Here is a 26311-nt window from a genome sequence, read left to right as displayed (position 1 = left end):
AAGCCATTTGTTTTCTCTATATTCGGTGTAAGTTTATTGCATGATTAATTGTTAAGTTTTAATTTGCTTTCTCTACTACAAGTTCTGGAATTCTATCTGTGATTACAATGTTGTCATCATCAGCAAAACAAATTTTTCTCCACAGGTAACATTTTTATATTGATCCCAACATGGTGCCCTGACGAACTCTTTATGTTAGTATACTTGGAGATTACTGGCCAAACACAGAATGCTGGGATTGTAGTTTGCAGAGACTGGTGTGAGGGTTAGTATTCAGCAGGATGGGTAGAGGGAGAAGAGAGGTGGAAAGCAGATGGAAGGTTTGGGGAAGAGTGGCTGAAGGTCCAGAGGGAGACAGTAGGTGTGCGGAACAGGAATGCTAGAGGGAGGTAGCAGAGATACAACATAAGAATGTGACACATGGGCACCAGAGCTGGTACGTTTGTGTAGCACATGATGATGGTGGCACAGTGAAGTGTACTGGGAGCAGAGGTATACGAGACATTAGAATACAGGGTGTGGGTCAGCTAGTTAGCAGAGATTGAAACTAGGAGGATCACTGGAAAGAAGGATGTGTTGCAAGGATAACTCATATTTATGTAGTTCTCAACGTAGAATCCAATCCCTGCTCAAATCCTTATGCCCATCTCAGATTCTCAGAATATTTCCTCCGAATCCATTTCCCTTTTCAACTCCCCCCCCCCCCCCCCACACACACACCCAGCTTCTTACTACATGAACGCCAAAATCCATAAACCCAACAATTCTGGGCATCCCATTGTATCTGGTTACTGTGCTCTCACTGAAAGAATCCTATTCTTGTCAACTATCACCTGCAACCAACTGCTGACTGCCTTTTCTCATATAAAAGACACAAACCACTTCCTCAACTGACTTGAGCAGCCCCATCTCATTACCACCTTGGCCCCTATACATCACTATTAATGACACTTACCTACACACCAACATCTCCCATGCCCATGGCTTCACTACTATTCAACACTACCTCTCCCAATGTCCTAACTTCAAACCCTTTATCTCATTCCTTATACATCTAACAAATCAAGTCCTCACAAGTAACAACTTTTCCTCTGAGGGGGAGATATGTACACAAATCTGCAGTGCGGCCATGGGCACCCTCTGATGTCCATCTGTTTATGGACCATTTAGAGGAAATCTTCCTAGCTCCCCAAAACCCCTTGACTGATTCAGGCTCATTGATAATATCCTCATGGTCTGGACCAGCACACACTATCCTTATTCCTCCACAACCTCAACACCTCTCCCATTCACTCAACTGATACTACTTTATCCCAATGCACCACCTTCCTACACATTATCACTCAGACTTCTGTCGTTATCAAGCCCATTAGTCATCAACAGTACCTGCATTTTACAACTGTCATCCCTTCACACCAAAACATCACTGCCATACAGTCTGACCACCCATGGATGGCACATGTACAGTGGTGAGAATTCCCTTACTCAATATGCTGAACATCTCACAAAGGACTTCACAGACAGACACTATCCCCCAAACCTACTTTGGAAACAGATTTTCTGTGCCATATCCTCATACAGCCTAATCCTCCCACTACCCCACACCAAACTGCGAAGCAGCACTCCTGTATCACCCATCATCCCAGACTAGAGCAACTTAACCACATCTTTCACCAGAACTTCGGCTATCTATCATTGTGCCTGGAAATGAGGGATATCCTACCTACAATTCTTAATACCCCTCTTAGTAGTATTCTGCTGCTCATCATACCTACTACCTGCCCAATTCACCCACCTAGCACATCCTATTCCACTTCTGACACAAGCTTATTCTATCCCGTCAGAAGCTACGCACTTGTGAAAGCAACCATATCACATACCAGCTCTGACACAATTTTTGGACAGCATTTTATGGGGAAAGACTACCAACCAGGTGTCCACTAGAATGAGTGGCCACTGCCTAACACTGTGCCAGTAGAAGAATTGACAACCCAGTGGCAGAACATGCTGCCGGGCACAAAATGCTCATGTACCATCTGGATCTCACTCCCCCCCCCCCCCAAACACCTACATAGATGGGAGTTATTCTTGCAACACATTCTTCATTTCCATAATCCTCCTGGCTTCAGTCTCCACTGCACCCACATCATCTACTCAACATTTTCACCTTCCTCTAACTTATCATACCTTCCCAATCAACTCCTCCACATCATCATCATCATCATCATCAAGTGTTGCATGAACTCACCAAAAGCAGTGTCTGTATGCCACTTTTTTACCTGGTGCACCTACTGCCTCCATACAAGCCATCAGCCACCCTTCCACCCAAATCCCTTCTCTCTGTAACCACCCCAATCTACCTGCTGAATTACAGTCCTAGCATTATCAGTTTAGCCACACAATAGCACCAGTGTGTGTGTGTGTGTGTGTGTGTGTGTGTGTGTGTGTGTTGCCTCCTCACCTCAGTGGTCACACAGTGGTGACATTGCGTTACTGATAGTGTCATCTGTACGAGCTGGTAGGGTGTATCACATTCTTTACTACTTCCAAGGAGTAAATGCATCCCAAGTATCCATAGCTTTTTATATATTCAATTTCTTTATTTTGGAAACAGTGAGGGAAGATAGTTGATAATAACAGCTTGGATGGAAGTACAAGAACTGTCATCCCAAGTATCCATAGTTTTTTATATATTCGATTTCTCGATTTTGGAAACAGTGAGGGAAGATAGTAAATAACAACAGCTTGGACGGAAGAACAAGAACTCCCATGAAAGCCAAGATGTTAAAAAGTTACCCCATCTAATCTACATCTATATTTATACTCCGCAAGCCACCCAACGGTGTGTGGCGGAGGGCACTTTGCATGCCACTGTCATTACCTCCCTTTCCTGGTCTAGTCGCGTAAGGTTCGCGGGACAAACGACTGCCGGAAAACCTCCGTGCCTGCTCGAATCTCTCTAATTTTACATTCATGATCTCCTCGGGAGGTATAAGTAGGGGGAGGCAATATATTCAATACCTCATCCAGAAACACAGCCTTTCAAAACCTGGACAGCAAGGTACACCGCGATGCACAGTGCCTCTCTTGCAGAGTCTGCCACTTGAGTTTGCTTAACATTTCCGTAACGCTATCATGCTTACCAAATAATCCTGTGACGAAACATGCCGCACTTCTTTGGATCTTCTCTATCTCCTCTGTCAAACCGATCTGGTACGGATCCCACACTGATGAGCAGTACTCAAGTATAGGTCGAACGAGTGTTTTGTAAGCCACCTCCTTTGTTGATGAACTACACTTGCTAAGGACTCTCCCAACGAATCTCACCCTGGCACCCGCCTTACCAACAATTAATTTTATATGATTATTCCACTTCAAATCGTTCCGCACACATACTCCCACATATTTTACAGAAGTAACTGCTACCAGTGTTTGTTCCACTATCATATAATCATACAATAAAGGATCCTCCTTTCAATGTATTCGCAATACATTACATTTGTCTATGTTAAGGGTCAGTTGCCATTCCCTGCACCAAGTGCCTATCTGTTGCAGATCTTCCTGCATTTCGCTGAAATTTTCTAATGCTGCAGCATCTCTGTATACTACAGCATCATCCGCCAAAAGCCGCATGGAACTTCCGACACTAATGAAATAACAATCTCTTTGTGTTATCTGTACATAGCAGACAACTTAATGTCTGAGAAAAAGAAGACAGTGCAAAGAAAAGAGGGAGAATTTACAGAACAAACTGCAATAAAGTGCCACTGGTGTTTGGAGCCAGGTGAAACTTAAGAGACTGACGACCATAGATGTTAAGTCCCATAGTGCTCAGAGCCATTTGAAACTTAAGACATAGTGGCTAAGTAGTTAAATGTTTGACCTAATGTTGCTAACATACCTCAGTACCATCTTCAAGTCATGGACATGGCAATCAGAAAGTTCCGCTTTAGAGTGCACCATATGAACAATATTCAGCAATATTAATTCAGTGGAATAAGACAATTATCACTTTTATGCAATGGTTTTCCATTGCTGCATTCAACAGAAGAGTGATGCCAATTACCATTACTAGAATCTTCTATGAAGTGTATATTTAAGTAAAATCAAACAATCATAAATCCAGGCTTGAATATCAACAATATAAGGGAAAGGACAGTTGCCACTCACCTTAAAGATGACATGTTCAGTTGCAGGCAGGCTTGGACTGGGCCAAGCTGCCAGAGATGGTCGTTTTGTGTGTTTGTGTGTGTGTGTGTGTGTGTGTGTGTGTGTGTGTTTTCATAGCCCCTGTCTACAACTCAATGTGGCATCTTTAAGATGAGTAGCAATCCATCCTTCTCCTTCTATTGTACATTTAAGTATGGTGCCCAGAGACAAATGTACTGTTCACTCCTTTCCATTGGAAGGGCAGTTTATTGTGAGTATGCCAACAAGCACATGGGTGTAGATCAAAGTAGATGAGATTTGTACAATGTGACAGTGGCTTTGTTTTTATATGGTAAGGTTGCTGAAACTGTAATCATCCATCACATATCTATGAAAGGGATTCCTTCAGATAAAACAGCATGGTCAGCAAACAACACAGTGCTGCATCCACTGAGTGACAACGCCATCAATGTGGCCAAGAACAAGCCTCAGGAAATAAACAACACAGCAGAAAAAAATTACCAAAACAGATACTGACAAACTAATGGGACATAAACGGAACTAGCGAAACTGTGGATGGAGGTGTTACTGTTATTGATGCCTTTAAATATATTTACAAAACTTAAAAATAGGGGTAAAGTAAAGTTACATGGCATGGGTAGTTTCAGCTGCCTAATTGGAAAGGTTTTTCTTCCTTTTTGCACACTAGCATATTTACCTCGTGAAGTGTGAGAGATCTGTGGTGACTGTAATGGGTGTGCATATAGCACGGTGTCACGATTGTGTGTACGATGATGATAGAAGAAAGAGAATGAAACCGAGTGTTAGTAAATAGCCCACCCCTCTCTAGTAGCACCAAAGGGGTTATTGATGGACTTAATGTCTCATTCCAACAGACTAATCATCATCAACAGTGCCACGTGCCCTCACTCCATAAAACACAGAACAGCAGTTTGGAATTTAATCCAGGACATTGGCACATTGATCAGGAACTTAACCACCAGCTCTCTTCAGCTTGCAGCCAAGTACTACAGCTTGAATATAATAACTTCATGGCTGAAAGTTGCAGTGGCAGGGAACAGTGTTGCTGATGTGCAGCCAGCCACTCTAGACAAGGCTCTGCATGCACCTACAAAACAGGCAACACAGCAAGCAAATTACTTTCGAGGGAAAACTACGACAGACTGGCAGTTGGCCCCTACCACTCAACTATCTGACATGTCAATCACAAAGTTGTTTGAATACAGGGACAGAATAATAAAAAAGCCTCAGGAATTGGCAAATTTTGTAAATTACTATTTCTCTGGTATTGTAGAGAAGTTTCAACAAAATAGTCTTAAAACAAATGTAGCACACTCAATAATGTACACAGGAAAAACAATGATAATGAATTTTCCTTTACAGGCATGTAGAACTTTACCGTTCATTTATTTCACACACTCATGATTTTGACTTTATAGCCATTCTCAAGTGCATGTTGAAATGTTGCAAAATATCTGATCTGCCGACATGACACTCCGTGTCACTGTTGATGTTTGTTTCTCTCAAAGACAATGTTGTTGTTTCTCACAACTGAGCTTGAAAGCAGGAAGACAACACAGAAATTAAAAAATAACAAGTCAGTAGACATAGATGAGGTTTCAGTCTCTGTTTTGAAGGCATGCATAGAGAGCACAAAAGCCCTATTAACCAACACAATAAACAAGTCTTTCAGTTCAGGCGTTTTCTTAAAGTACCTAAAGCAAGCACACGAAAGATGATGTGAAGAGTACTGGAAACTACAGGCCAGTTTCACTACTGTCGGCATTCTCAAAAAGAATTGAAACACTCATGAAAGATATCAGACTAATGAGTTATATGAATAAATACAACCTTCTAAACGAGGCCAAGTTTGGTTTCCAAAGTGGGAGAAGTACAAAATCAGAGTCCATGAAAGTCATTATTGAATATCTTGACAACAATAATTGTGTTACAGGTGTATTTAAGATTTGTCGATGACTTTTTTACACCTTTGGCTATAAAATACTACTAAACAAGCTAGAAGCTCTAGATGCACAAAGACTAGCAAACAAATGGATCTAGTCTTATTTGGAAAACATGGTGCAGAAAGTAGAGATAATTCACATATCTGCTGACATTAAATTTGTAGTAATACGATTGTCAGATAAGAAACATAAGTATAGGTGACCTTAGTGGTAGTGTATTGAGTCCAGGTCTGTTCAAAATAAATATCAACGACTTAACAGACAGTGTAAGACATGAAGAAGATGTTCTCTTTGCTAATGACAGCAACATCAGAGATGCCGATAAAACACTAGAACTCCAATTAGAGAATGCTAATGAAACACTCAATGGGCAGTATATACGACATTATACAATGAACATAAAGAAAACAAATAGTATGCACTTTAGCTTAAACAAGGAACACAGCTGAGTCTTTAAAGAGACCAAAAGTTAAGGTCACCAGTCTCTTATTCACCTCTCCTCCTCCCCTCCCCCAGACAGAAGCAATGCAAACAATGTGCTTGCACATATAGTAACTACTGTGTGCAAGCTTGAAAAAGTGTTGTCAATGCTTGTATAGAGTGTATCTGAGGCAGTACATGGGAACTTGCCCAGTGTTCACCTAGTCGAATGTGAGAAACCACCTAAAAACCACACCCATGATAGCCAGCACACCAACCCCTTGTCATTAAAGTGCCAGGTAGATTCGATACAGGACTGGCCCATCTCCCTGAACTGGAAGCGGTCATATTAACATGCGTGGCCACTTGGATGGATGGGGAACACAATTCTGTCACATTAAACACAGATGATAAATTTATGTATTGTGTAACATACACAGAGTTTTTAGGGATGAATACTGATGGTCAACTAATATAGAATGAACATACAAAGATGCTGCAAAAAGTTCGCTCTTAGTGTTCTTTCATCATTCTGTGACAGCCAATATCTTGCAGTAACATACTATTCCTAAACACACTCAGTTCTTAGTTGTGGGATCCTTTGCTGGGGATTGAAGGCACAAAACATTGGTGTTACAGCTAAGCATCTGATTTCACCCTTCTGCTTTGACCCATGGTGTCATCAATATGGCAGAAATGGTTACTTCCAGCGTATTATAAAACGACATCACTACGTACACATGCCAACAAACATGTAGAAAAACAGGGAACCACCGGAACTCTCATCAATCTCATGTTGATGCCATAAACATGACACCTTAACATATACAGCAACAAGACCAAAAATCTGCAGAAACTGCATGACAAACATCATATCACCCACCTCAAAACGTAATGATACACTCGTAAACTTCACTGTCATAGCCATATGTAACAAAAAAGCAGTTTCACACAACAAACATCAAACTAATCAGACCTAACAAAACTGCCAAACACCTAAACAAAAAAAAACCTTAATAACTCAGTGAAAAAACTCAAATGAACCCAATACCACATATTAAACTCAGTACATCCACATTCACCACCATAGGCCACCATCAAATACAACATGATATCTACAGGGACAACCAACTCAACAACTCCATACCGTAATGATGTCACACACCACAACACTATTATGTCACGGGGTCAAAGCAGATGGATGGAACTGTAGAAAAGGGCCATACAAATAACAATTGGAGTTAACCGTCAGGCTCTGCGTAAAGAACTGTTTGAAAAATTGGGTATTCTTACTGCACCAGGAGAGTATATCTACTAATCTATTGTATATATCGTGGAAAACATCACTAACAATTTCACTAATAGGTCTATACATATTCATGCAACAAGAGCCAGTTTGGACTTACATTTAGCAAGGAAAAACAAACAAAAAAATTTGAAATAACATTTTCTATCAGGGAATAGTAAGGTACAATAAAGTGACCAAGGAGATGAAAAAGATTACTAAAATGGATCTGTTTGAAAATACAGATAAATATTCTTCATCGGTAATGCAAAGTGCACAATCAAAGATTACTTTGAGGACTCTTGAGTAGTGATTAATAATGAAAGGGGGTAACAACAACATCTCATCACATGCCAAGTGATGTGTCAAGCTCTGTAGAGCATATAATAATGTCTTGTCATTCTCCTGAGTTCAACAACTCACTCATCATGGAGGGATGTTGACTCAGTTCTTCAGATAGATTGAGGGGATTACATGAAGACATGCATGGGGAACAGAGGTGTGTTTACACACCTGGAGTCACTTTTCTGAACGGACTAGAGTTAGTGCAAGGGGCAGGGTAGCAAGTTCATGGTTCCAAAGTCTCCAGGGGGTGTCCTTGATGTGTGCAGCGATGAAGAGTGAAACTGTACAATAGGGGGCAACTGAACGAGGCAGTGCTGTTGATAAAACACCAAACTCATATTTGGGGGAGTGGAGTTTGTTCTGTCTGGATATTCTCATGTAGGTTCTCGTAAACAATTTCAGGCAAATGATGGGACAGTTCCTTCATCAAGGCTTGGTCTGACAGCCTGTACTATTCTCATAAGGCATTCTTAGACAGCCTGATCCGAGTGTAGTGTTGAAAATTTCTTTCAAAATTATGGTTCAAACCCACATATCTACGAGTCAAGGCAACTGCACAAGTACATGTTAGCAACCTTAGTCAGAGAGGCAAGTTTATAATTGCAGACATAAGTGTAACTATGGAATGACTTGCCATCCTAACCAAGTTCTCCAGCTATGGTAAAGATCTTTTGTTCACAACAATCTCAAAGAAAATAAATAAATAAAATAATAAGAAACTGGTGCTGACAATGAGCTTGGCACTCGTCAAGGCACGATTGCTGTATCGCAACATTCAGTACTCACATGGACTTCACAGTAATTAGATAGGTTAGTACACTTGATCCAAGCCATTAATTCCCTCAAAGGGTTTACTAGACATAAAAATTTTAGTAAACAGCACAATCCAAGCTACTGTCCACAATAAGTGAATGACATATTGTAAATACAAAACATCAAAAGCTGAGCACAACACCATGACAGATGCCATCTCTATAACACTTGACATCAAACTTCTAAGATTATATGGATGATTTAAGTCGCTCACTAGTTATGAGGAAGCATAAGTGTGGGGAGCGGTATAGATGTGAATGAACCCACAAACATCAGCATCTTGCCACATGGAACTGTGACATATGCACAGATGAAAGGCTCCAGGTCAATTTAGCTGCATCCTCATCAGGTGCTTGACACAATAAGAATGGCTTGTTCCAAACATGGTATTTTAGTACCGCTGTACTCATAGAGACTGACATATTTCAATACTCCTACACAAAACTGACAAAATCACTTGTCACTTTTATAATATGTTCTGAATGTGAACATAAATTTGTTGCCTGTATTGAGTTTACACGTTTTGACAGACCAATAATAAATGAAATACAATACGAGCATATCTGTGCAACAGTGCTTTGTATCCAAGCTTACATTTATATGATTCTTATTCCATCTGTTTACTAAGGGACGGAAATATGCAAAGTAACTGCTTAAGTTTTCATTGAAATATTTGGACGATAAAGAATTTACAGACGTCAACAGCTTGTACTTTGCAATTTAAGAAAAACATACAAATCTTGACAAAATATTTGTTTTGTTATCGTCATAGAAGTCAGAATGTACTATGGTTTTAGATGCAAAATAAACTGCCTATAGAATTGGTAGCAGTTCCCTCCGACTTATTTAAGCACAGAATGTATAGTTGGTTATCCATTAATCCTTTTTACTCAGTAATGAAATTTATGAATGCGAAAATGTGACAGCATAGTAGTAATTCTTTAGGGAGTGTACCACAATTTCTTTACTGCTGTCGAGAAAACACTTTCTTCAAATTGTTTTACCTTCAATATTGTTCTTTATAGGAAATTTATTGTGATTTTAGGTTTTACGAACAATTTTTTTATGTATATGCTGCATATTTATACAGCTGTTACCCGAAGACTATTTCTAGAGCAGCTGAACGGAAATAACACTTTATTTATGTATTTATTCTATACCGTTCGCGACCAGTGTCATGTCGTTTCTACCAAGCTGTGACAAAAAGAGATATAGCGTACCACTTCGTAAATTTGCAGTCACAAAATGCACAAGTTAGTATTTACTCACACTCTGTGGAAGGTTCTTTACAACTAAACGCGACATTGTTGAACACCGTCAGTCACATCCCACAATAACAAAAATCGCCAGTTCTCTTTCTATCACGCTTCGCTCTTCTACGACGTTGACAAACATAAACATTCTATACGACGCACGTGTAGTCCTGTACACAACACCAAAGACAGTATCTTCCAAAGATGATGACGTAGACGTTCAGGTTAAAAAAATTCTCACACGCAAAATTGAAGTGTAAAATTTAATCAAACTATGTTATCGACTAAGGCCCGTCCACACGCAACGATCTGTCTGCGCAAATGTCTGCGCACATCACATCTGCGCAGACAGATCGTTGCGTGTGGACAGAAGATTTGCACCAACCGAGGTGTGTGCAAAACTGGAAGTTGGAGTTGGAGGTTTGAGCGAAACCTCTCAAATCTGTGGGTTCAAACCACATCTGCGCAGACGAGGAGCGTCTGGACAGGAGATCGCCGCAAATTTGGCACGAAACAGCTGTTTGCTCAGTCTAGTGTTTGTATTTGTGCGCATAGGGCACTAAAATGACTGATACTCGTCAGTGTTCTAAAGAGTTTGTAAGTGAATTCATTGAAATATATAGAAACTACCCATGTTTGTGGAAGATTAAAAGTAAAGAATATAGTGCCCAAGACAAAAAGAGAGCAGCATACAATGCTCTCATTGAAAAATTGCGGGCAGTTGACGCCTCGGCAAACAGAGAAACGGTAATAATAAAAAAAAAATTCTTTGCGAACTGGAGAAATTATTTGTAGATGGATGTCGAAACTTATAATTATCTCTTAAAGCTTGTAACCCCTCATATTATGAGAAAAAAATACTTGTATGAGAAGGGCAATTTCTCCTCACAAACGGCTGGCGTAATATCAAGATTCCTAGCAACATGAAGGAGCTACAGGGATTTGGAATTTTCAACTTCAATATCGAAACAAGCGTTGAGTAAAATAATACCCAACACATGTGAAGCTATTTACGCTGTCCTGAAGAATGAGTTCATGAAGGCAAGTCAAGTAAATTAAGTCTGTCAGCGAAATGTTATCCAAAGAGTTATCCAAAGTTCAGAAATCTAGAAGATCTGGTGTAAGAGTAAATCAAGTATACCAGACAACGTTATGGTATTTTGATCTGCTTGGCTTTCTTAGTGATCAAGAAACGCCAAGACCAAGCAGGAGTACAACTGAAGATGAAATTGGAGTGTCAATGTGCGAGGAAATGGAACACGAGGTAATGTAAAACAAAACAGGTTCGCCCTGCAACTCTCGCAGTAAATGTACGTGAGAAAACTGCTTTCGCTTTAGCAACCACTGTCTTCACCATTTTGACCACCTTCTCTGTTTCCTGCGGTTGGTCTGAATGTTTTTTGCAACACAAGCTGCGAACACAGACCACAACAGAACTTCCTCCATTTCTATATTTCAAAATAACTATATTAAATTTTTGACGTTTACGGGGAGCGTAGTCGCTTGCCACTGATATTTCTTTTCTACACCGACAGATGGCGGGCGAGTAGTAGATTGGGGTTTGTGTCGTGTGAACACACCACATTTGCAGCGATCTTTTGCATGTACAGACATCTGCGCCAATGTCTGCGCAGACAGATCGTTGCGTGTGGACCGGGCTTAAATCGCTTATAAAGAAACTTACAGATACAGATTCACATTGGCCACCGCAAATGTTTCCCTCGACCCCAATCCACATTATGAAAATGACAGATTAGTAATGGCAAATTCAAAATAGCCGTCACAACACATCACGTCGCGTCACATCGCGATACCTCAAAATATTTCGCAATGCATTTCAAATAGTGACATTCTCACAGGTCGACAACGGACCGTCACGTTCCGATACGTCAAGATTCCTGGGTATGTTTTTGGGGGTGTAGCTATCAGGTAATATCGAAAGTTAACCTATTACCAAAGCGCCCACACAAGTTATAGTAGTGAATATCGTGCTTTTGTGTCTTTGTAATCTCTCTCTCTCTCTCTCTCTCTCTCTCTCTCTCTCTCTCTCTCTCTCTCTCTCTCTCTCTCTGTCTCTGATATGTATTATATGTATTAATTTACTTATTTCGTGTTCCAAAGATCCATTCCCGAACAATGCAAGTGGGTCAAGTTTTGCAAATTATTGTTTATACATAATTACATTGAATTTACGATATGAAATGTATAAATAATATATGAGTAACAGAAACTTATGAGTAACTTAAAATATGAGTCACTACTCACTCTTATTTAGAAATACACACACACACACACACACACACACAACACACCGAAGCTTTGCTGTACAGACTACAAATGACAATATACATTGTGACTAAGAAATTCAATTTTGCTACAATAACATCCATCCAGAAGTAACTGTCTCAGTTTTTCTTTAAACTTTGGTAGTTTTCAACCAGATTTTGAATTTGTGACAGAAGGGTATTAAAAATCTTGCTACAACTGTACAGAACTTCTCTCTGTGCCGTACTCTTAATTTTAGATCAAATTTTCTCCAGGTGTTATAATTACGGTATGAACTATGGTTTTGAGTAAGTTGATGTTTTTAGTAACAAAGGGGGAATATATTTCACAGTTGTTGTAAATATTTTAAGATTTTTAAACAGATTTCTCGATGAGTGCCTAAGACGGATTCATTATATAATTCTTACAGCTCGCTTCTGTCCACAGAATGCTTCTTTTGCTAATGGTCGATTTCACCAGAATATTATACCATTGCTAATAAATGGATGAAAATAGCCCAAGTATACTGTTTCCATTGTGCTCATCTCCCTATTGCCAGATATAATTCGTAAAGTAAATGTTACAGTGCTTGATCTTTTGGACAGGTCCTGAATATGGTAGTGCCACTTAAGACTGCTGTCCATATGCAGATCCAAAAAATTGGATATTTTTTTATTGTTTCCCTTTGTTTCTGCGGCAAATTGTAAATGTCTCAGAATGACTTGGATATTTTTTCGACAGAGTGGTCTTCCCTCAGCAAGATCATATATATATATATATATATATATATATATATATATATATATATATATAATAGGTTTTACAGTTACAGAGGAGAGCTGACACTGATATTATATATAAATTAGAACATAATCAGATGAAACTGTTCTCAATCAATTACATGTTAAATGATACATTCAGTTCTAATTAAGGAGAAAAAGACAGTTGTTTATAACATTGTTAGCTATGTAAGAAATAATGACAAGGACAAGATAAATGAATCTCTATTTGTTCCCTTATAAATATGTGTTCATATTATAGATTTTTTGTTAGCAAATAAATGTCGATGTTCTGAAATTCTTTTTCACTTCTCAGCACTTTACCAGACAAAATTGATAAGAGCAAACGTTATGAAGTTTGCTTTAGCCAGTCATCTACTATAGTATTTTTAGTTCATCAATTCTGATACTGTATTCCGACATGTTTGTATCTCGAATGGTAACTCATAACCTCACTTTTATTATTCACTAGTGGGCTAAGTGAACTGACAAGAAGTAACATGACCGACAGTATGAAACCATCCTGCCGTGATGGTGCTGTGATATGATATGAGCAGCTGGCCAGTGTGAATTGGCCTTAACTTTGTGACAGTATATTGTTACTGTTGTAAATACCACACTGTGTACAAAGTTGGGACCTTGTATGGGCGCTCAGTTGAGTGGCCCACAAACCAAACATCATCATCACTACGCATCAATATGAGAAAACTACGATATAGTCAATCAGAGCTCGTTTTGTGTCTTTGTACAACTTAATATTTCTGTTTTAAATGGCTGATACCCCTCTTACTGGGATATTTTGTTCTAAAAGTCACAGAACTGTTCCTTTTAGAGAAAACTCATGCCAATATGTAGGACACCAGTGATTTGAAACAAAAATTGTGGCGATTCAGTGGTTAAATACTAGACTACAAACCCTCTCAGTCAGTTTCTTCAAGCCGATGTGCTCAGGCACAAGTGCAAGTGGCTATACAGTGAAGTGAAACAAAGCAGTGTGTTAGTGTCTAGAGCACTGTCATTTGCTCTATGCACCTATGATATTGAATACAAATAAAAACGACAATGTACATAAGATACAATATTCTCAAAATGAAAGTTAGTAGAATATGTTGTGAACATGTTGATGTCCACAATTGGATGTACTAACATTAACGTTTTTCAGATGATGATGTTACTGGAATTCATTTCGATTATGAGATGGGAATGTTGCATCTTGAACGGAAAGCCAAAGCTACATGTCCAGAAATTGTGAATTGATTTAGTGGTTGACTTACAGTGTAACATCAAACTCCAAGCAGTAGTAAATATTTGTTTAGAAGGACTTTAGATAGAAATGTCAGAAATTTTAACACTTTGAAAGTCTTAATTAATTTATTGGGAATATGATCCAAATTCGAGTATATGGTACACTGAGAGAGATTAAAAGCAAGAAATGGCATTATCACCTTTGATACCATGTAACCAGTGTACCAAGCATTGTGAAACTGTTTTTAGACAAGCATATATCACTCTATATAAGTGTTGAAGGGCTTATGGGTGTCATAAAATATGATAGAAAATTCTGACAAACAAGTACTGCAATTTTCAAAACCATATCATAGAGGACTGCAGCACTGTAAAAACTCCACAACTATGACTGCAAATTGATACTTCAAGAACAGAAAATGAGATTACAAAATACTTTGTATAGCTATAGAGATCTTGAATGATCATCACAAACAGAAACTGATCGTCAAACGGTTGTTCAGTGTGACCAAAAATATACTCATGGAAGAAAAAATCAAAATGAAGAAGCAACACAGACCAGTGAATGCAAGGAGTAGTACATACACAACCGACCAAATATGAAATAACAAAAATTGCAAGACGAAAATGAAGTAAGAATCAAAGACAAACAAACTGAATGTGTATCATATAGGAGGGTAGAAGACAAAGAGAATTAACACTTATAAGAAGAGGCCAACATAGACATTGTGTTAGAGGAAGATTAAGAAATGGTGACTGTTCATTATAAAAATACTCATAGATGGAAATGAATATCGAAAACTGGATTAATGAATCAATATTTGATAACAAAAGATGCAAAATATGATTTCAAAAATAAAACTCATTTGTAAAAGAAAGTATAAGAAAAACAAAAGTTGTGGGAAATATACGAAAAGTTATTCCAAAAAAACTTAAAAAAGGCCTCATACTTAGTCAGTTCGAAAAATAGGTGCCACATCCCATGTTCAAATAATCAAATTAAATCGGAGAAAACATAATATAGTTTCTTAGTGGGTATAATATTACACCTATCAAAAAGTTTTAGAATTTCTGTGTGTTTTAGGTTCCTTTATAAATAACTCATCTGCTACCAGTTACGATTTTCTTTATTTTATTTTCAAACAACGCGTTTCGAGAAATGATCCCATTTTTCAAGTGCGTTTTTTGTGTTTGTTATGTCATTCCTATGTGATGTTGTCAATGTATGAGATTCTGCTTCATTTTGTTGACTTTATGGCTCTAGTGAGGCAGGGGATACAACCCGTCGGCTTTGACCAATGATGTCATACATTAGAAATCGGAGAAAACATAATATAGTTTCTTAGTGGGTATAATATTACACCTATCAAAAAGTTTTAGAATTTCTGTGTGTTTTAGGTTCCTTTATAAATAACTCATCTGCTACCAGTTACGATTTTCTTTATTTTATTTTCAAACAACGCGTTTCGAGAAATGATCCCATTTTTCAAGTGCGTTTTTTGTGTTTGTTATGTCATTCCTATGTGATGTTGTCAATGTATGAGATTCTGCTTCATTTTGTTGACTTTATGGCTCTAGTGAGGCAGGGGATACAACCCGTCGGCTTTGACCAATGATGTCATACATTAGTTATAGATAATAATGTCTTCACTTTCAGCCATAGATAATAAAACAGTTTTGTGTCCTGGATACGCGCTATCATTGTACATTAAAATAATTGAACGTGATTTTAAAAGAGATCACAACATATTGCTCAAAATATTCTTTGTGTGCATTTATTTAAATAATTGGTTGTTTGCAATTCATTATGTGCTTAATTTAATTCTTAGTGGTACTGAGGAACTTTGGACTATTAGTTTGTTATTTTAGGGCAATTTTTAGTATCTCATTTTCGTTTGTAGGAATGGATTTAGCTGTTCCAAAGAACCGGGCTGATTTGAGAGAGGCTATGGGCGTAGACATGCTGGCCACGATTTGTTTTTTACGACTTACTCATATGGCGCTGCACCAAAGATCGTTTGTGGCGCTCCATTAGACGAGGGATGTGTTTCGAAAAATCTAACCTCGCCTAGAGAGACATTATGAAGATCATGTATTGTTGGTGTCTGCAAGGTTCGCAGGAGAGCTTCTGTAAAGTTTGGAAGGTAGGAGACGAGATACTGGCAGGAGTAAAGCTGTGAGTACCGGGCGTGAGTCGTGCTTCGGTAGCTCAGATGGTAGAGCACTTGCCCGCAAAAGGCAAAGGTCCCGAGTTCGAGTCTCGGTTGGGCGCACAGTTTTAATCTGCCAGGAAGTTTCATATCAGCGCACACTCCGCTGCAGAGTGAAAATCTCATTCTAGTTCATTGCTTGTTGCAATGGGCGAAGTTGTTTCAATATATTGAAATTGGTGGTGGTGAAGGTGTCAAAAATTTTCGCGATTTCCTTGTTAGTGTTCAGTAATTGTTGGAATGTTTTTTTTAGGTATCATGGGAACTGAGGTACCATCATTGTTTAGGATACATTTCTGATATTAGTCATGTGAACATGGTTTGGTTTGTTGTACTGAGAACTTTGGTTTCGATAGATTAAGTGAAAGTGCTGTATCTAGGGCTTTGCTTGAGCTTTGTGGGTGAAGTGAAATTTGCAACACCATGTTTTAGAGTGGTTGGTTCCTGGTCTAGAGGGCTTTGTTGGAACTGTGTAGCTCGAGTGAAAATTGTGTTGAGGTTTTGAGTTCTGTACGGGTTACTGGTACTGAGGTCTTCATTTGAGATATATAGGTTACATGAAATTTACAACACCAATCGTTTTCATTTTTGTAATTTTTTGTTAAGTTTTGAGGATTTCGTGTGCTTGATTTTTGGGTGAATATTTGTTTTGCAGTGATGTCATTATTCTTACTATCATTTATTTAGTTTGTCCTCTTCATATGGTTGTTCTGATAGTTTCATTCTATTGCTGGAGTTAAATACGTCACATGCTATTTATGTTTGTTCGCAGGTGTAATACATGATGTCATGGTCACCATAATGTATGTGTTTGAAATAGGGTACTCCATGTTGATGGCATTACTGGTCAAAACAGGCATGTGGAGTCATGACTTCATGACAATCTACCTTCTATGATTAACAAGTAGATCACTTTATAGTAACTGATTTTGTTCTGCGGATATAGTTTGTGTATGTTTTGGTTAGTTAAAAACAATGCTGTGTTCCAAGGACCATTGGTCTGTTTCTATCAAAATGGTGTAGATTACTTTGGATTTACACTCTGTGTCTTTGTTTATGGCTACATACTGGCTACATGCTGGCTATTTACAGATTACTAGCTGGAAAGTAATGATAATGAACATATTGGTCTGTGTCAATGCTCATGTTACTATTACAGAATGTGTACATCTAGTTTTAAATAGCACAAGCAATCATTGTAGTCTTTTTATACCACAAGGTTTTTGTTAAATATCTGTCTTTACAGCAGCCAGTTGCCTTTGGTTTTATTCTTCAGTTTCTGTTTACCATGACTAGTTTTAAATTAACAAGTGATTTATCATCAGATGGTACATATTTATTGCATATTAGGCCCAATATTGTTTCTTATATACATTAACGACTTCCCACAAAGTATCAGACATGGAGAAAAAATACTTTTTGCTGATGACAGCAACATAGTAATAACAGGTGAAAATCAAACACAACTGTCAGAAAGAGCAAACGAGGCTCTCAATGATGTCCACAACTGGTCATTAAAAATAAAGTAACCCTAAATGTAAAGAAAACTAACTATACTAACTTCCAATTGAACAAAAAACACAATGCCACTAGAATAAAAGTTAATAATAATGAATTAGAATGTGTAACAAGTACCAAATTCTTAGGGATGAATGTAGACAGCCAACTGAAATGGACAAACCATGTCAACATTTTGGCAAAGAAATTATCCACAGCATGATATGCTCTTAGAATCCTTGCACCGGTATGCAATAATACCTGTCTTAAAATAACATATTACGGATATCTACACTCAGTCCTCAGCTATGGGATCATGTTTTGGGGAACAAGTGCCAGTAACATACAAACTGTGTTCAAAGTACAAAAAAGAGCCATAAGGATAATAACAAACAGCAACAACAGGGCCCACTGTCTAGAATTATTTAGAAAGCTAGGCATTCTAACTGTTTCTTGTGAGTATATCTTTCAGAACATAATGTTCATTAAGAAAAATCTCAACATGTAGAACACAAACAGCCTAATACATGACCATGAAACAAGAGCTTGTCACCACCTCCATCTAGATAGAAAGAACAAGGCAAAGACGCAAAAAAGTATATTTTATAATGGGATAAAACTGTATAACAAATTACCACAAGAAATTAAAGAAATAAATGAGCCCCTCACTTTCAGACAAAAGCTTAAAACCTTTTTAGTAAGTAAAAGTTGTTATACTGTAAAAGAATATTTAACATAGATGTACATTATTAGCAACATATGACATTATCACCAAATATTATGTAATTATAAATGTGTGTATGACTAGTTATAAAAACTACACAAAATATGAGAAACCTGTTTCATTGTAAATGTAAATATGTGCTCATGTGTTGTAAACTGACGACATCCATACAATATTTATTGTTCCACGGATGAATAAATAAATAAATAAATATTTGTAGCATTCTTGTGGCTCATGTAATTATGGCAAGAAAACAAAACATTTATGCACCAAATGTGGTTAGAAGTTTGTTCACAGCTGCACAACTCCAACAAAGCTGCAAACATACAATAAATATGTACCATATGATGATAGTCATTCAAAAGTGGTCTTCGTAAAATAATACAAAAAGTGGCTGACAGCAATTTCTGGAAAGTTTTAATTTTTTTCCCCTCTCAGATGATGATAGTGGGACAATAATAAAAAACTTTTGTGGCTATTGTTGAACACTTTTGTGCACCTTCGGCAAACTTAGTGATAAACGATTATTATGTTTCCTTCTAAATTTTGATTGAAATAACTTCTTGGTTGACAGACAGCTATGGTGGCACAGGGTAATTCGTTATATACATCATTCCACATACTTAGAAGGAGCAAGAGCTGCACATGCAATGCAAATAGAGCAAAACATACATTCAGATTACTTTTCTTGTTGTCATTGTCAGCAGCAGTGGGAAATACATCAGTGGGGATGGCGGATAGGGCAACAGTTGGCTCGCGCCTTCCTGTGCATCGTACTGCAGCTGAGAAAGCTGTGTGGTGCCTAAAAAATCAGTCATTATACTGGACACATAGGTGTCAAGAAAGAATGACAGTTGGCTGACTGTTAGCCACTGCCAGAATGACAGAGTTATTGTGAAAAAATCAGTTCAATCTGAAATTTGATCTGCACTATCAATACAAGACAGAAATAGAACTTTTGTGTAAGCTTTGCATCATTAACTAGGATTTAACAAAGTTATGTACTATGGTATGAAGATATTTGAGAAGCGGAAATACAGAAGTGTACGATCCCGCCCGTCTGCTTTGACCCATGATGTCACAAATATGGTGGAAATGACCATAAACCACGATTCCAATACGGTACATATAAAGTCGTTACATACACATTATGAGGACGAAAACACATCAAAAAACAAACACACACACTTTCCACAAAAAGCCTAATGACACTAACGGGACAAGCGTGGGAAATGGGGTGTTTTTGGGTGGGGGGCAAACTAAATACAAACAAATTTAGACACCCACCCCCATACAAAACCACACAAAAAGAGGAAAAAAAACCAACATCACAAAACTCCCCAAATACCACTAAACACAATATCATCTGGAATCGGACACTTCCCTTGACCTGTATAGCTCAACAGCAGCTCCTGATCCCATAAATTAGGATCAAACATTTCCCTTGGTCTATATAGCTCAAAAACATCTCCCGATACCAATACCAACAAACACAGCCACACATTGGGATCGAACACTTCCCTTGACCTGTGCACTGTTAATTTTATCTGTCATATCCATTCCTGAACAAAAACAACAACTGATTAATTTTACTAAAATTACCACACGACGTACAGCGAACAAGACTAAATTAACCTTCACACAAAATCGTTAACTCACTGAAACGAATTCCACTACAAACACAGCCGACACTAACAATTCTGGATAATGAGCAAAACCAAACTGAGCCCATTACATCACACAAACGAAAATCCTGAACATACCACCAGAGAGCACAACAAACCACAACATGACGACATCTACAAACACGCCACACTCACAAACCAAACTCTGCGCCATCATGACGTCACACACGACAACACCCTTACGTCACGGGTCAAAGCCGAAGTGTGGGATCAGACGCTTCTGTCGACCCTGAGAATCTCCTGTCTAACATACATCAAGTAATTAGTTATCTCAGCGAATTCAAAGGAAAATTTAAAACGTATCTCATCAGTGACTCAATCCACTGATTATCTTAGTGCAAGGATTTGATTCCTTCTTTAGATAGATGGCAGGTAGTGTGTAGTAAACTGTCCTATGTAATTACATATGTAGGTTACTGTTTTCTTTGAAAAAATACATGATTAATGAAGTAAATATTAAGTATCTTATAAGACATCCTGCAGCTACCTAATATAACTGAAGGAGCAGTAGCTTTCTTTCTAATTCAATAGAACACATTTAACTGGCATAAACAGAACTAGTATTAAGCAGTATTGTGATGTTGTTGTTGTTGTTGTTGTGGTCCTCAGTCCCGAGACTGGTTTGATGCAGCTCTCCATGCTAATCTATCCTGTGCAAGCTCCTTCATCTCCCAGTACCTACTGCAACCTACATCCTCCTGAATCTGCTTAGTGTATTCATCTCTTGGTCTCCCTCTACGATTTTTACCCTCCACACTGCCCTCCAATGCTAAATCAGTATTGTGATAGTTTATTGTTAATATAGTGTACAGCTTAAGCAATGTTTGGTTTTTCTCTTTTGTTAATGTTTACCTTCACTTGCTCCCTCTACGTTCACCTTCTTGATGGTAGAGTAGACGAAATTTCTATACTTGTTCACCTTCTTGGAGGGATGTAAGGAATATCATGAATGAGTAGAATAAATTTCTATTCTTTTGAAATTGTGATGGTTTATTTATGTCAAACCACGTTAGTAAATGTATATAATGTGAAGTGTGCTATTAGAATGCTTAATGCCTTCAACACGCACCTACATAATGACTGTTGGTAAATCCGTAGCATCACTATCTTCAGTTGCCCAGTTGCAATATGAATGCAATACATGATCAGATTAGCTGATTATATGTTCTACCATTTAACAACTTAATATGTGCTCAAATGTAGGAGTTTTTACTCATAGGTACTTTATTTGAGATTGATTTGCACCTCATTGGCGACAGAGTGGTGTATTCTACATACAAAATTAATGTTACTGATCAGTACATACTTAATTCTTTTCTAATTTGGCATTTAGTGATGTTATTCTACTTATGTTTGTTCTTTCCATTACTGCCAGGTTCTATCAAACAATATTCAATAAATCATTCAGCATATCTTTGATTTATTTTCAGAAGCCCATTGCAAATCCAGTACCACAACAGGGTGACTACAGAACTGCACAACCAAATGTTTTCTGCCGCCACCCTATATTTTCTGGGATGGTTACTAGGGATAGGCAACAGCCAGTACCCAAGATCATTATTTTTATTTTGCCATCTGTGCCAAATTAATGTGTCTGGTAATATATTAATGTTATGTCACTGTCTGTAGTAGTATTATCGATACACTTTAAGAAAATGAAATGGTTTGCATTCCACTGTGAAAACCCACTGTCATAAAATGTTTATTGATGTGGATGACACTTGTATCTCTTGTGTTGGAGTTACTGTTGCAATGAATGTGATTTTTTAGTGTGACAAGTTAAAAACAACTGCAGTAAAATAAATTTATTTATTGGAAAAGGAGTTGTCTTTTACATATGTTGTATTGTCCCATTTTGTGTGTGTGTTGTTCATAATCCCTGCTCCTATCCACACGGAAAGTAATTATAGAATCAAGAATCATTGCATAAAGTGTGTGTATGTGTCTTGGAATAGGGGGCTGGGGCACGCACTTTTGAAAAGAGTTCAATGGTCCATCCACTAATGATTATAGGTCCAAGGATAATATTTTTTGGCTGAGTTGTTTACATTTCTTCAAAAGTAAAGCTGTGAGAAGTATGAAATTAAAATATTTTGTGATTGGTTCTGCATGGAATGTTTAATGTTTTGTTATAATATATTCAATTATTCAAAATTTATTCGCTTACTGTGAACTATTAGACATCAGCTGTATTAGGTATATTAGTGACATGAAAATTTCTGCTGACTGCAACTGGAGCCTCATCAAAGATTCACCGTGTATATGTTTAGAATAAGGTATAATGAGCCATTTGTAACACATTTGGCCAGTGATACACAGCTAATTATTTGTTGTGTGTTCAGATCTTTTTCTTTGATTCTTTCCACACATCACCTCTCCTCTGCTTGTAACTTTAGATTGATCAGTCTGTGACAGTACATAATGGGCCATGAAAACAAACACTTCTTTTCAACAGTTTCTTCTAGATAAGTTCAGTTTGGTTTGACATTTTGGATGTGACGTGATCTTGAAGAAATAAAACAAGTAGAAGTAGTAACAGTTATGACCAGTGCTTGATTTATAAAAAAGAAGAGGTACCAGTACTGTGACTTAGCAGAGGTATCAGTATGGCATACCATCACAAATCGAGCACTGGTTATAACAACAAAAGCAGTTGTTTGGTTTAAAATAGTGATGCCAGTAGCCGTACCTGGATTGCTTTGTCTGCTCACGGCAACGAAAAAGGAAGATTTATGTTTGACAGTATTATGAAACGATAGTTACTACCCACCATATAGTGGAGTCGCTGATTTGTAGGTAGGCACAACAAAATAAACTGTCAAACACAGCTTTCGGCTGAACAGGCCTTCATTAGATTTAGACAGTACACAACACAACACACAAATGCAATATGTGCAGACGTGGTCACAGTCTGTAGCTGCCAAGGCAAGACTTTGAGCATCTTGCACTGCTGCTCACATTCTGGCCTTGGCAGCCAGAGACTGTGGTCAGGTATGTGTGTTTGAGTTGTGTTTATGCACACTGTCACTGACACCCAAAGAAATTGATAAACAAAATTGGTCTTATGAATTTTTGTGTGATGGAGGCAGAGGGGAAGGCCTGCACTGCCCACATGGAAAAATCTATCTTAGTATGTGTTAATTAAGTAATCCCAACCTAATCATGGATCTGCCATTATAGATTTATCATTGAGCCAGCACAGTAGAATTACAAAATAATTTGAAAGTGATGAATGAAATCAAAATATTTTGTGATTGGCTCCGCATGGGACCTGAACCCTGACACATTTGTCTTTTTTGTTTCATTTTCATTTTATTATCTTCCTGTAAATCATTTACATGATGCAGGAATTGTCACAACAAAGTTATCATACTAGTACAAGTACTACAAACATAATAATGGAATATCACTCTCAAGGCATTTTTTAAAAGTACAAATTTAGACATATAAATTAAAATTTTTGGCAATAAATTTACACACAATCAAAGTACTCATCTACATCATAGATAGTTTTGCTTAAAAGGTAATTTTTAAGCTCAGTCTTAAATTTTACTTCACCTATTATTTCCTTCATGTACACTGGCAGAGCATTGTAAAGTTTTATTCCAAAATAACTTACATGCTTTTGGGTTTGTGTTGTCCTTACCCTTTCTACATACAATTTCTTAAGAGTTCTAGTATTATAATTATGGCAGTCCTCATTTGTACATAGATTTTTCATATGTGCTCTTGTACACAGAATGCTTTTAAAAATGTACAGTGATGGTATTGTGAGTATTTGCAGTTCTTTGAAAAGGGGCCCTCAATGAGTTCTTGGAGAGTTATGTGTTATGATTCGTATAGCTCTTTTCTGAAATTTGAAGATATCTGTTAAGCTTGATTTAGTTTTACCGCAGAACACTATGCCGCAAGACACGATGGACTGAAAGTAAGCAAAATACACTAGTCTAGTACAGTCTGTGCTGTATACTCTAGATAATATCCTCAATGCAAAACATGCCGAATTGAGCCTGTGGGATAAGTACTTGAGATGGTCTTTCCAGCTTAAGTTTTGATCAATGTCCATGCTCAAAAACTTTGTGGATTGTACACTCTCTATCTTCTTATCCATTAGTTTTAACTGGATGTCAATTTCTTGAGTTGCTTTGCGATACTGTATATAATTTGTTTTACTTAGATTAAGTGTTAACTCATTAGCATTAAACCAATGTTGAATATATTTCAGGACTATATCAGTTGTGGTGGTTAATGGTTTTTTATCATCACTTATAATTATGCTAGTGTCATCTGCGAACAACATTATTTTGGTAGAAATATTAGGATTTTTTATGTCATTTATATAAAGCAAGAATAATAAGGGACCAAGAACACTGCCCTGTGGGACACCTATTTCCAATTTCTTTGCATCTGAGACCCACTTGATTTTCTGATTTTTATGTTCTGTGATGATTTCTACCACCTGAGTTCTATCTTGAAGGTAAGATTCAAACCACTGCTTCACAACTCCCCTTACACCTATTGCCTCCATCTTGTTTAACAGAATTTTGTGATTTACTGTATCAAAAGCTTTAGATAAATCTAAGTTAATTCCCACTACACAATATTTTAGTGTCGAGACTCCTGACAACCTCTTTGGTATAGGCATGGATAGCCGATTCTGTGCTGTGGCCCGAGCGAAAGCCATGTTGATTGCAGTTTAGAAGTTTGTGAGCATCTAAGTAATTTATGAGTCTGGTTTTCATTAATTTCTCTAGAATTTTTGAAAATGATTGGAGAAGGGATATTGGTCTATAATTTTCTACCTTGTATGGATCTCCTTTCTTAAACAGAGGTCTAACCTTAGAGATTTTCAACCTCTCAGGAAACACACCTTCGCTGAAAGACAAATTGCCAATATGTACCAGGGGCTTTATAATTTGCTGGGCAACTTTTTTTTATTATTGACACAGGCACTTCATCCATACCTGCAGACATTTTTGATTTTAGACTTTTTATCACCTTTAATATTTCATTATCATTTGTGGGAGTTAACAACATACTACTGTCTACTTTTGGGGCTGTTAATTTCTCATGTTTAATAAAGTTCTTACTTAATGACACTGGTGCACTTAAAAAGTAATTATTAATGTAATTTGCCAGAGTTTCATGTTTTAATTCAATATTTTCACTATTTTTGAGTACTATTTCCTGATCCTTGAGGCCCTTACCTGTTTCCCTTTTCACAATTTCCCAAATAGTCTTTGATTTATTGCCTGATTTTCTTATTGTAATATATTTGGTTACACTGATGCAAAACTTCAAAAAGAGTACACAAGATGAAAGCTCCATGAAAATAAGACTGATGGAAAAAAAGTAAGTTAACTGTTTAGTATTCCAAAAGTAATCACCATAGCTGTGGAATACATTTATGCCCCTGTGAGGCAAGATGGTCAATCACTTCATGGAAATATGTTTGGATTGTTCTACAAAAACATGATTGTACCAATGTGTGCACCTCTTGGTGGGAACCAAATGAATGGCCAAGAATCTTTCTTTAGGGCTCCAAAAAGATGGAAATCACATGAGGAGATATTGGGACTGTATGGAGGTTGTGTGAAGGCTTCCCAGACAAAACTCTGAAGCATAGTTTGAGCAACCTACTATCCTGTTAAATTTA

General features: G+C 37.6%; 1 protein-coding gene across 1 annotated transcript in view; it reads right to left on the bottom strand.

Moving 5' to 3' along the window:
- LOC126175929 (probable RNA-binding protein 19) overlaps positions 1–10517 on the bottom strand; it is a 136036-nt gene extending 125519 nt beyond the window's left edge. Inside the window, exon 1 of the mRNA XM_049923007.1 lies at positions 10267–10517. Within this exon, the coding sequence (XP_049778964.1) occupies positions 10267–10302 (36 nt within the window). The 5' untranslated portion in view covers positions 10303–10517. The remainder of the gene's footprint in view (positions 1–10266) is intronic.
- Positions 10518–26311: the final 15794 nt, after the last annotated feature.

This window comes from Schistocerca cancellata, chromosome 1, assembly GCF_023864275.1.
Source record: "Schistocerca cancellata isolate TAMUIC-IGC-003103 chromosome 1, iqSchCanc2.1, whole genome shotgun sequence".
NCBI lineage: Eukaryota > Metazoa > Arthropoda > Insecta > Orthoptera > Acrididae > Schistocerca > Schistocerca cancellata.
The sequence above is the reverse complement of the archived record's forward strand: the minus strand, read 5'-3'. Positions and strand labels throughout refer to the sequence as shown.